The sequence below is a fragment of the Poromitra crassiceps genome (genome assembly GCF_964638095.1).
Source record: "Poromitra crassiceps genome assembly, chromosome: 9".
Classification (NCBI taxonomy): domain Eukaryota; kingdom Metazoa; phylum Chordata; class Actinopteri; order Beryciformes; family Melamphaidae; genus Poromitra; species Poromitra crassiceps.
In genome coordinates, this window is record NC_139630.1 from 9,501,952 (window position 1) to 9,515,441 (window position 13,490).

The following is a 13,490-nucleotide window of genomic DNA, read 5'->3' on the forward strand; positions in this document are numbered from 1 at the left end:
TTCGCCCAGCGTGGCCTGCAATCATCTAATAAGATGCTAGTATAAGATTGTTACTATAGTGTTGATGTCACACAGTCTTACTTGTTACGTCACTATTGGGGTATTTACATATCATTCCCTGGAGACTAGCCCTAAGCATAACCACTACTTGCCTAAACCTAAACCTAGAGACTAGCCCTAAGCATAAGCACTACTTGCCTAAACCTAAACCTGGAGACTAGCCCTAAGCATAACCACTACTTGCCTAAACCTAAACCTAAGCACTGACTCTAAAGTCAGCTTTTTACCAATTGGGGACAGGCTTTTGTCCCAAATTGTACCCGTCGTCCCCAATCACCTGGTCTTAGTTCGGGTGTGTGTCCCCAATTTCGACTTAAGTAAAAACACCCACACACACACACACACCCACACACACGCGCGCGTACGTTACCTGGTCTTTCCTGCCCACCACAGAGAACCACATGTTTGGGGCAGCTGGTCGGTGTCCTGTCCAGACCAGTTCACAATGGGACGTCCAGACTGGGACGCGCACACACACACAGCTTCAGCCTGCTAACATGCACTGACACATCCAGTTGGCTCGGCAGTCCTGCTACATTGAAAACGACTCCTACATGTGTGCTAAAAAAAGTACTGTAAATTCAAATAGGACTGCACATTTTAAAAACACTGTAAATTCATACATCTATGCATAAAAAGTATAAATAAATTGCTACACACATGCTAATATATTACAAAAGTAGTGTAAAAAAAAAATCCTGCAAAGGGGTCTATGCGTGCTAAAAAAAAAGTATTGAAATTTTTAAAGAGCACTCCTAAATTCTTACAAACGTGCAAAAACAATGTAGTGCAAATTTCCAGTACAATTTGAAATAGTGCTGTCAAACCCTACAAGTACGCGCAAAAAAAGTTCCTGTATAAAAGTTGCAGTAAATTCCACAGGAAGTTCCCAAGTGCGGTGAAGTGCTTCAAAAAGTTCCTAATTGCAGTGAGTTCGTTAAGGCACAGCCAATCCCAGCGCTGACGTCTGGCTGGGCTCCCAGCTCCTCTGACTGAGGTGGAGCGCTGCTACAGCTCCGCCAGGCAAATACCACACACACACGCGCGCGCGCGCACACACACACACACAGTTATGTAAGAGAACGGAGAGCTCAGCCCAGTTTGGGTTTACTGAGAATTCAAGCAGCTGCCTGTCAAAACTCTGTCTCTCTCTCTGCCCGTCTATATCTCTCTACCTCTCTCTCTTAAGCCCTCTTGCCTACCTGTTTTCCATGCCTGACACACACCCCCCTGCTCGCGCACACACAGCTTTGGAAATAAAGCACAACAGGGAGATTCCCAAAGCACGTCCTTCCTTCCCATTTCCACACACACACACACACACACACACACACACACACACTCTAGAGTGAAGCAGGAAACTCACTCCACTGGAGAGAGAGAGACAGAGAGAGAGAGACAGAGGGAGGGGAGAGTGAGAGAGAGGGAGGCACACGGTGAATGTGTCATCATCCACACCCATGCCAGTGCTAACAAATAGGGATGGGCAATGAGTTTCAAATGTTCAAATAATTGTTGTTATTATCAAGACCGACTTTTATTATAGAAATTTCGAAAATCGTTTGACAATCTTGTCTTAAAAAGTACATTTTCCATTGTTTTTACTAGGCATGCATGATATGGATTTTTTTCAACCGATAGGATAAAACCGATAAAATTCTCCTGGCCGATTAAAATTAATTAAAAATACAATAGGCTACAGCACATAGGCCTAGCTCCCTTGACTAGTGTGCGTAGTGCTAACACTAGGCGCTAGCTGTCTGAGAATAAATGTGGAAACGTGTTATAACGTTACAACCTGACTCTCGTTTATTGTCCAGTCTCACCTGGACTGGAGCTGAGCAACTCAGCTCCAACGTTTAAGAGCTGCGACGCTGCGACGCACTGCAGCAGAAAAAGTAAACTATCTGCGTGCGGTAAGTGAGCCCGTGCAGCCGCGACGGGGATTCTGGCAAATGTTGACATGTCTAAAAGTTATGCCTCTACGTTTTTATGTGTTTCATATGTTTCATAGCGTAGGCTATGCTATGCAATGCTGTGAGAAATACACAATAAATTGCTGCTGTAAAGGTTTTATTGAGATTTTTTTTTTGGCATGGTTTGGAAAATTTTAATTACAATTACTCGATTGATTGCTCGTTAACCTTACCTAACCTGATCGAGTTTGGAATGTGTGGAAAATGTGCATCCCTACTTCTGATATAATATGATTGTTCTAATAAAAGTGCATCACTCAATTATAGTCAATACAAAAATAAAGGCTTTTATAGAACCGAACACAATGAAGGATAAAACACAATGACAAAAGGCATAGTAATTTAGACTCTGAAACAATGCCTTTTAGGGTTTAGTTACCCTTTAAGACCAAAACTGCCCTGAGCCCCCATTAATTGCCGACCCCCGCGTGTGTGTGTGTGTGTGTGTGTGTGTGTGTGTGTGTGTGTGCGCGCGCGCGCATGCGTGCGCTGCAGCCGGCGTAACCAATCATCACTCCCCATGCCTAAAACCCAACCAATCATCACTCCCCACGTCGCCCCGGCCGATCCATTCTAGCACCGACCATTTCAACTCTCATTCCTATCACTCAGCGGCAGACAAGGTTACAGTGCCACTGGTAGGCAGGGCCACAAAGGTCAAAGGTTCAGGTGTCTTATAGAACAGGCTAAATCAATGCAAATGGCCCTACAGTACAATGTTAAGGCCCAGTAGCATTGTCTGCTGGTCGTTTCCTTCCTCTTTGTGGTGCATGCTACATGCTACATGCTACATATTCTTGAGTGTTCAAATGATGCAGTCAAAAGCCTGGGAGGGAAACGTTCTCAAGAAGCTCAAACTGTTGGAACATCCAACAGGCTGATGTACACTGATGGTCCTGGAGATACATCTGTAGAGCCATCTCCAACAAGGTGACTAGAGCTATCCACCCTGAGAAGACCACGCTGGCTATTTCTGCTGGGGAATGATCCACACCTCTCTCTGCAAAGTCACTGTTTAGTCTCTGTCCTGATGTCAGACTCAAGAGTGAAAACAGACCATTTAAAATAGCTGCCTTTTCTGTCAACACCAGGTCGCTCAGCCAGCCACACACACACACACACACACACACACACAGCTCCGTGTTGTCAGCCAAGAGCAAAACATCCCGGTTATTTTTGGATTTCCTGTCAAATATCTGTCAAGGCTCCAGCGTTCGGCTTTGGACATTAAAATAGAAAACTTCTCGTCTTTAGAGGCAAGTTTTGCTACAAAGGAAATTCTTGAAAAGCTCAGACCGGTTTTTGGATTAAAAAAAAGACTTTACACACACACACACACACACACACACACCTACCTAACAGCCCTTTGAAAGTAGGGATGGGCATATCTAGCAAGAACACTAGTCGAAAGTCGCTGGGCCAAAGTCGACTTTTAGTCGAAGTTCGCCCACCTCCCCCCAAATAAATAAATAAATTGCGAGTCGAATTTGACATGGTCTCCCCTGATTCTAAGTATAGTTGAATCGCTTGGTTTGACCAAGTAAAACGATTTTTATATGCACTTTATGCAAGGTCTATGGAAAAATGCAGCCAGACCTACGTTAGCCGTTAGCAACGTTAGCATTAGCGTAGCGCCGAGATGGCTCAGGGAACAGTAGACAGAATATCAGTTGTTCTTCATGCAGTAAGGAGCCTTGAAAGCTTTTCCTTGTGGCTGAGTGTTGCTGCAATATAGACAGTTTAAGACTATTTCTACTACGTTTCTAGCGTTTCTAGAGCTACTGTCAGAGCTGTTCTGCTGCAGTGCGCACTGTGCAGCTCTGGTGCGCAGTTCCTACGGCAACGTCACATGGACAAACATGTCATTCTTAAAGAGACAGGCGCAGGTAAAAAAAATATATATATATATATAAAAAAAACGATTTTCGACTTTCAATAATAAAAGTCGATCTTGATCATAAAAACGATTATTCGAATATTCGAAATCCGTTGCCCATCCCTATTTGAAAGTGTGTGAGAAAGGTACAGTATAGACCAATGTGGAGTGGACGTCACTGCAGATAATCAGAGGAAAGAAGTAGCAAAGAACTTGGATTGATAAGAACAGGTTGTTCCACTGCAACATCAGCACACAGCAAATCTGCCATTTTGGCCTGAAGGAGACACCTCATGGCTGTCATGGTTCTGTGCTGTTGTCCCACTGGCCAAGGAGGGAGGGTTTTTTTTTTCAGGCCAAAATGGTGGCAGCACTGTTGTCAAAGAGATTTCAACTCATGCCTTCAATACTCTCTGCAAGTAGGAGCGAAACTGGAGAGATCCCCGGAAATAAGGGAAAAAGATGGTCCTTGTGCTGTATAGAGATGGTGGGCTGTCCCACTGAAGATGTCCGCCACTGCAACTTTGGCCATTTAGTTAGATCCTAGAGCAGAGGTGTCCCCCTGCACCTCTGTCCCCCTGCACCTCTGTCCCCCTGCACTCTTGGGTAAACCACATAGAATATTTACTCATGTGTGACAACAAATTACATCAAACATCGCCTGTTGTATGAAAGGGAAAGTCCAGGTAAGGTCCAGACCTGATTCAACGGACATAGTCCGGACTTCATGTCTGAAAGTGGAACACACACGCACGCGCGCGCACACACACACACACACACACACACACACAGTGTTTCCTACCTTGGCGGCCACGATGCTCAGGCCCATGCCGTTGTGCTTCTTCAGGGTTACCGTGACGACCTCCGGATCTTTCCTCATTGGCTGAAAAGGGAGATGGAAGAGAGGAAGAGAGGAGGTGTGAGGAGCACAAAGAAACTTCAGGTCAGATTGTCCTGAGATACGCTCTACAGTGTGTGAGATGTTTCCTCTGTCTGCCTCTACAACACTATGGATGAACAGAAGACCAGGGAGGAGAGAGAGGGAGAGAGGGAGAGAGAGAGAGAGGGAGGGAGAGGGAGAGAGAGAGAGAGAGGGAGGGAGGGGAGACCACAGAGGAACCTGTGGTAGCTGGAGTCAAGTCAAGAATGAAAACCACATCATGGTTACACACACACACACACACACACACACACAGGCTCATTTGGGTAGGGCTGGGTAATTGGGTGGGGGGAGAGGGAGAGAGAGGGGGAAAGTGAGGGAGGAGAGAGAGACTAAGAGAGGGGGGGAGGGAGAGGAGACAGAGAGAGGGTTTCCCACACGAGAAAATATACAGAAACGTAACGGTCTTAAACAAGTGTGTGTGTGTGTGTGTGTGTGTGTATCTTAGTTGTGTTGCCATCATTGTGTGTTGTGGATGCAGTGTCGGTGTCTGGAGACGTGTGCGTGCGTTTTGGGCATTCCTGTTCCTATGCACTCTCTCATCCTGCAGCAGCACAGCACCACTGCTGTGTAGCACACAGACATCCCCACCCTCCCCCACCCTAAACCCCGCCCTCCCCCACCCCCGCCCTCCCCCACCCTAAACCCCGCCCTCCCCCACCCTAAACCCCACCCTCCCCCACCCGCTCTACTCTGCCAAAAAACACAGAGCTTTTCTTTATGTATAGAAGCAACCATCACTCATGTCTAGAAGGGTAAAATAACCTGCTGTGATATACGGGCCATGGTGCAGACTTCATGTTTACAAATGGCTATACTGAACATGGGGAGATATAAAACCACTCAGAAATCCTCCTATTTGAGGATGAAATAGGTGACTGTCACATAAAGGTGACTACTTTGTATCCCTGTAAGTGACTAACGTTATACGAACAAACACGTGGCCAAAACAGGACTGACGTGGTGCTGCTGTCTGCTGCCCAAACGCACTCCGGGTGTCCCTTAACGTTACGGTTACGTTTAACGTTACAGAGCAGCACAGTTTTGGGTCTCTGTCTACAATACTCCCACAACTTAAAATGATGATGGACAAGGTTTTTGTAGCTTGTCCTGTTGTTTGGGAATAATATTACTGGCGAGCCAGCTTCCGCTAGCGAGCACAGCAATACGACTTCCGGTCGGATCTCCAAGATAAAAACCATTCTACACAAGTCTAAAGCACACAGAAGCCATTGAAAAGTTTTATTTTGAAATCTGATATTTGGAACGGAGCCATTTCGTGTATTAATTATGTTTACTTCACTTAATTTCGACGCATCGATGCACGTTAATGCAAGTCGACGACATGACAGTCAAGGCAATTGCCTAGTTGGAGAGTGTGTGTGTGTGTGTTTGTGTGTGTGTGTGTGTGTGTGTGTGCGTGCTCAGGGGGAGTATGATGTGTGTGTGTGTGTGTGTGTGTGTGTGTGTGTGTGTGTGTGTCCGTCTGTGTGTGTGTGTGCCTGTTTGTCTGTAGTTGAGTCTTAGAGTGCGTGTAGCCCATGAGTTTGGACACCAAACATCCTCTAGTCTACAGCAGAGTCTAGTCACCAGCCTAGAAATGAACTTGTGACGCAAACTAGAAATTCTCTCATGCACTCAGCCGGAGTTTCTCTGCCTCAAATCAATTTCTCTCTGTTTTAACACATTGAATGCCAGCCATGTTTTCATTCCTGTAGGTAAGTTGTGCCAGGGGTGTTTTTGACGATTCTGGCTCATTTTAGAAGAGCCGAGGATTCTTTTCTGTTAAGAATTCATGAACACCAATCATCTAAAAATAACTAATAGAATGTGTGCTTTCTCTGTCTAAAAGAGTTAGTTTGCAGAGTTAGTAGTTATGTAGATATTAGCCGTTGAGTACAGCATGGTTTCAGCGTCTGGAAATTTATTCAGAGATAAATGGCTTTTTGTGAAACAGTCACTTTAACCATTCATTTTTGGCATCAGTAAGACCGTCAGACATTCTAAACAATAGTTTTGAACAGTAATTTCCTCCATAACAACAGGAAACACCCCTCTCATTCAAACTCCTCCCTCCGTGTGTCTTCTCCTCCTTCCTCCTGGCTTCAGCGGGCGTGTCAGAAGCGCGTTGTGCTGCCTGCCTGTCTGTCTGCGTGCCTGCCTGCCTGTCTGCCTGTCGGGCAAGACGAGTCTGAAACGGATTACTGTAAAATCGCGTCGCCATTTCCTTGAATGGCTTTCTCCCGCGGTGTGTGTGTGTGTGTGTGTGTGTGTGTGTGTGTGTGTGTGTGTGTGTGTGTGTGTGTGTGTGTGTGTGTGTGTGTGTGTGTGTGTTCGCGCGTTGCTGCGCGGCTCTGGGGGGAAGGGATCTCTGTCCGTTCTGTGTGTGTGTGTCCGGGCTTTTCCGCGGGAGGCGGCTGCTTTTGTGGCTTTTGGGTCCCGTGGCTGTGACTTCTCTCGGTCTCTGTCGCCACTTAGTGGTCGGTAAAATAGATTACACGCATGCTCTTGCTCCAAATAGTTATCTGGAAGATGTAAAAGGGGTTGATTGATGTCCCACCGTCAAAAAAACATGTAAGACGAGTTATTTCGGCTCTGGCACTCAAGCGCTGGATTATGTAAGACGAATTATTTCGGCTATGGCACTTAAGGTGTTAAGTCTGTACCTTCATGAACAACACTGACTACACACTACATACACTACACTACACACACACACACACTACACACTACACTACACTATTACTAGAATACAATGACACTAGTCCACAACACTGTTACGAATACAACTACAATTACAACGAGACACTAGATGAGCATGGCCTCACCCTCTCGAGCCTGCCACAACACACACCATTCATCACGTGTGTGTGTGTGTGTGTGTGTGTGAGAGAGAGAGAGAGAGGGAGAGAGACAGACGCCTGTCCTATGTCGAGTCTGCAGTCATGGAATAGAGCAGGGATAAACAGACCAATTACACAGGAAGTGGTTGTGTGTGTGTGTGTGTGTGTGTGTGTGTGTGTGTGTGTGTGTGTGTGCATGTGTTACAGTGAACAGAGATCTGTCATTTACTCTTCTCTGTTCACTAACCTCTGTACTGTGAATGGTGTTGATTAAATCCTGTGTGTGTGTGTGTGTGTGTGTGTGTGTGTGTGTGTGTGTGTGTGTGTGTGTGTGTGTGTGTGTGTGTGTGTGTGTGTGTGTGTGGTCTCAAAGTTGAAGGCAGTGATTACAGTGACTTCATAAGGGGCAATTTAACTTTTCATAACAATCTTCGCTCACACACACACACACTAGGGGTGGGACAAAATATCGATACCCACGTTATCGCGATATTTCCACCCGCGATACGTTATCGATACACTGGCGCCAAGTATCGATATGTTTATTAATTAATTTTTTTTTTTTTTTTTTTTTAATAAACAGGCTAAAATATTATGCTGTGTGTGGTAGTTGAAACATAGTTTCAAGTTGACTTTATTTATGTTTGTAGTTGAAACAAAAACATAACTACTGTAGGCTACATGAATGGAAATGTTTGATCATTAATATCTACTTTTAGAAATTATGTAGGTAGGTAGGTTATAGCCTATAGGTTTTCTTGTTTTAATAGTAATAATAAAAAGACTTAATGTGTAACTTTTCCTCCGTGGTATCGAAAATGGTATGAGTGAGTGAGTGAACTCAGAGAGTTCATGTCAATTCTGCTAATAAATGCATAATACATGATTTTTTGCCTTCAGAGGTATTTTTTTCACTTGTTACACAGGTATCGTGATGTATCGTCTTCCAATATATCGCAGTATCGCAGTATCGCAGTATCGTGATATATCGTTATCGAGGGCCAAGTATCGTGACGATATCGTATCGTGAGCTACTCAGCGATTCCCACCCCTAACACACACACACACACACAAACCTTGCAAAAATTTGTCGCCACCGGCATCCCTAGCACTGATACCGCTTTCAGACAAACACGGTTCTGGTTCTGGCTCCGTTCTGGAGTCTCAGAACCTTGGTGCTTTCTGGCTTCACACCAGTTTAAGCGGAACCAAAGTGGGAGGACATTATTCGGTAGTCCTTCTTCAGTTTTTTAAGTTGATTAATTATTTGGTCTGGTGTTCGAGTGAACCCAGCCTTGGCCCTCTCTTCGGCAAGTTGGGCATACGACTTGCTCTTTCTTGTACTGCTTTCTAGCTTTTCTTGAGATTCGGTAGATGCCCAAATCACCACTAAACATTTGGTTTCCTCAGGACACTACTGCAAATTCTTTTTCTCCATGTTGTCACTGCCTTCTTCTCCTTCCTGCTCGTTTTCACAGCATAGAAAGAGACCCGCCCACTGATGATGTCACGGTTCCCAAGGAAAAACCAACTATCTTTTGGTTCCGCTGAGAACCAACTTTTCAGGTTCCGAACCAATTATTTTTTCGGTCTGAACGCGCCGGCCAGTTCAAATGTGGGTTCGGGAACCGGAACCGGCACGGAGCCCTGCCGGTGTGAAAGCCCTAACAGTGGTGTCACTCGAGCAAGAGTGATGTCACCAGTGAGTGATGGCATCAGTGAGTGATGTCATCAGTGATGCGAAGTTGAACAGTTGTGCGCTGCGCATGCCAATAGGGCAGACAAGGCCCCGTAGCGGCCGGGATGCGTATCTGAGATGTGAGTAGGCGGATTTGTTTGACCCTCTGACGTGCGTGTTGCAGCCACAGTACAGCCATGGACAGAGTCTCAGTCAATGCTGCCCTCTAGAGGCCATGTGACAAAACGCATCACATTTCCGTCCTTGGCTTTCCGTTCCACCCGACTCCCCTGACATTGCCGTGTGGAGCCACCGTGGAGAAACACGTCAAATCATAACCCAGGAGACCGCAAGTGCCACTGTTTAGTCCTGAGCAGAAGTTAGAAGTCCAACAGCTAAACCAGACTGAACATAGTCCACTTTCTGTCTTGTTTTGTGTGTGAATTGAAAGTGACCATGCCACTTGGCGCTGTATATGAACCAAAAAAGCAAGTGCTATTTATCTTAATTGCTGACATTTTGTAGGAGTGTTAGAAGGTAGATTTAAAGCTAGAATAGTCATAGGAGGGACTGAAGTTGGTGAACTTAAATCAAAGAAAAGCCATTGAAATATACAGAGTGAAGCTCTTCATATAGACATCAAAGTTCAATCAAATATGATCTGAAGTTTTTCTGCTGTGATCAAAGATCTTCTAGCCACTGTTTTCAGCTCTGTGCTTCCATTTCCACAGCCAAGATGAGTCAACATTACCACATCTGACCAAAGTCCTCTGTGGTGCTAACTTTACCTCGCCTGCCCCGAAGCCTCTGTCAACACCCTACCTACCATGTGTCAATGCCCTACATGTACCTACCATGTGTCAATGCCCTACATGTACCTACCATGTGTCAATGCCCTACATGTACCTACCATGTGTCAATGCCCTACATGTACCTACCATGTGTCAAATGCCCTACATGTACCTACCATGTGTCAATGCCCTACATGTACCTACCATGTGTCAAATGCCCTACATGTACCTACCATGTGTCAATGCCCTACATGTACCTACCATGTGTCAATGCCCTACATGTACCTACCATGTGTCAATGCCCTACATGTATCTACCATGTGTCAATGCCCTACATGTACCTACCATGTGTCAATGCCCTACATGTACCTACCATGTGTCAAATGCCCTACATGTACCTACCATGTGTCAATGCCCTACATGTACCTACCATGTGTCAATGCCCTACATGTACCTACCATGTGTCAAATGCCCTACATGTACCTACCATGTGTCAATGCCCTACATGTACCTACCATGTGTCAATGCCCTACATGTACCTACCATGTGTCAATGCCCTACATGTACCTACCATGTGTCAATGCCCTACATGTACCTACCATGTGTCAATGCCCTACATGTACCTACCATGTCAGAGGTGTCAGCAGCAGAGAAGTGGCTGTCACAGTCGGCTCCTTCAAAGTGGACGGTCCAGGTACCGGGCGACCTGGGATGGGGCGTTAGCCGACAAAAACCTAACAGAGAGAACACACACACACACACACACACACACACACACACACAGAGTCATTTACTTGAACGTTGGCGAGTCATAAATGTAGGTTGTGTGTAGAGTAGCACAGGGATGATGTACTTTTGTAGGCCAACCCAGAAGTTAGCATCATGATTTTTGAAGCGTAAACCAAAAATCATGATTGTTAGAAAACGCTTAGAAAAATCATAAAAGGGACTCAACAGAGAACATCAAGCAAAGGTGGGAAAAGGAAATGCAAATGGATATAACAGAAGAGATGTGGAGTGATGTTTGGGAGACCCAACTCTCTTCCACAAACTCTTTAACCTGGAGAGACTTTTGCTGGAAGAACATTATTCGCTTCTTCATCACCCCAAAGCAGAAATCCAATCAAATGGGGACTCCACTACCGTGCTGGAGGTGTGGGACAATGATGGTGGATCACGCACATATATTCTGGACTTGCCCCCATACAGTATCAAGACATTCTGGGAGGAGGCGTCAAAAATAATCAACAAAACGCTGGGTTTTGATGTCTGCATGTCCTTCCCCACGTTCTATCTTGGACTTACTCCAAAGGATATGGATAGAAGTGACTTATACCTCCTGAAGATCTTTATGGCAGCCGGAAAGAAAGCCATCACAAAAAGCTGGCTCCAGATGCACTGTCCCCCGGTGGAGATGTTTATAAATATTGTAAATCAGTTACATCGAATGGAGCAGCTGACCTATAGTCTGAGGCTACAAAAAGAAAAAGGGGAAACTCTTTGGAGTAAATAGACACTTTTCCTGATCCATAAGACTTTTGCAAATATCCAACTACATGAGTTACATTGTATTGTGTAACTGTTGCATCACAGCATAGTTTGTGACCTCTCCTGACCTCCTGTTGTTGTTGTTGTTGTTTGTCCTGTGTGTATTTTCTCTTGAAAAAAGGATGTAAAAAATAAAGTATTAGAAAAAAAATCCTAAAAGGGGTCCTCATTTGTGAAGATTATCTTGTTGAACGCAAAGGTCTCCATTTCATAAACTTTTTTAACCATAGACCTTGTTTCCGGCATCTAAGCAAAAACCCCATACAGACGAGGGAGCCAGGCGGTCCTAACTACTGGGTTAGCGGCAGTCCATTGTGGCAATCAATCAATAAAAAAAATCTGAAATCGGAATGGGCAAAGAAAATTTAAATCGGTGCATCTCTAGTTATGGTAACATGAATATGACTGAATATGATTTGTGTAGACCCTAATGTTTTTTTATATATACTGTATATGTATATACTGTATATTTTTTCTTCAGTGAAATAAGCATGTGACCTGTTTTGACCTCGCCCCTCAAACAATTGGAATTGAGAATCGTTAAGAACTGGAATTCCTTTCTTCAGCAGGGTTAGGGTTAGGGCAGTGCTGACCAATTTGGGGCATGCAGGGTTTTTTTTTTTTTTTTCCCGATTTTTTATCCAGAATGCAACTCGGGCAAGTTATCAGATATCTGCACTGATTGCAAAGAGTGGACGAGCTTTTTCATGTGGTGACTTTGTGAAACAGTGTCTGAATGTGGCTGCGGATACTGTGTTCACTCCTGAGATTGCATCCCTGCAAATTGTCATGGCAAATTGTTTACAAAAGATGGACAATAAAGCTGATTTTCAAAGTACCTTGGAAGTTGTGAATTAAATCAAATCAAATTTCTCTCTTGATTACAAAGGTGGAAAATACAACTGTTTTTTAACTGGGTGTTTACTGATTAAATGTTTAAGCTCCCCACAAATGCAGATGTTTTTTTAAATATATATAACCAATTGCAAATTATTACAATTACCAAACAGATAAAAAGTACCGGTAGATTATTATATTGAAATGTTATTTTAGATTTAGAATGTTAATTTTCTATAAAACACAATACATTTGAATGTAATTCCACAACGTTTATTTTTGGCCCTCGGCCCTCCACCCAGATTGAGTTTTGGCCCTTCTTGGGAAAGAATTTGGGCACCCCTGGGTTAGGGGATGTGTGGGGACTTGGCTGGTACCTCTCTGCAGCAGCGGGTCCAGGAAGTCTTGCAGGCCGTTGGGCAGGGACCTCACCACGTCACAGGAGTAGCCGTCCTCAGGCAGCAGGAAGGGCAGCTGTAGGTCGGGGTCCTCCTCCAGCTGCACCTCCCTGCCGTCGCTCCGCGCCAGCTCGTCTGCCGTGTTCTCCGCTACTGCTACCACGTGCTCTATCAGCTCCTACACACACACACACACACACACACACACACAGGTCAGGTGATGGCAATGAGCAGGTGTTAGTTGCCTGAGTTTTGGAGATATCGGCCACATAGTTTCTGCCTTCTCTCCAATACAATGGAACTGGATGGCACTCGGCTTGCGGTGCTCAAAGTGCCAAAGAAATACATTTGAAAAACTCAATAGGAATGTCTCTTTCCAGAAATCATGACCCAGTTACTCAAGATAATCCACAGATCTTGTTATGAGCAGTTTCACAGAGGAACTATTTTCTTTTGACCGAACTACAGCCGCTAGCTGCTACAGTAGCTAGTTCCTACATGAGACTGCAAAAGAAAATAGTTCCTACATGAAACTGCTCACAA

General features: G+C 44.8%; 1 protein-coding gene across 5 annotated transcripts in view; it reads right to left on the reverse strand.

Moving 5' to 3' along the window:
- afdna (afadin, adherens junction formation factor a) overlaps positions 1-13,490 on the reverse strand; it is a gene marked incomplete at its 5' end in the record, with an annotated part of 255,668 nt that overhangs the window by 82,673 nt on the left and 159,505 nt on the right. For all 5 annotated transcript variants that reach the window (XM_083643598.1, XM_083643599.1, XM_083643601.1 and 2 more), the window contains 3 exons: positions 4,715-4,795; positions 10,792-10,898; positions 12,927-13,125. In XM_083643598.1, coding sequence (XP_083499724.1) covers positions 4,715-4,795; positions 10,792-10,898; positions 12,927-13,125 — 387 coding nt within the window. The remainder of the gene's footprint in view (positions 1-4,714; positions 4,796-10,791; positions 10,899-12,926; positions 13,126-13,490) is intronic.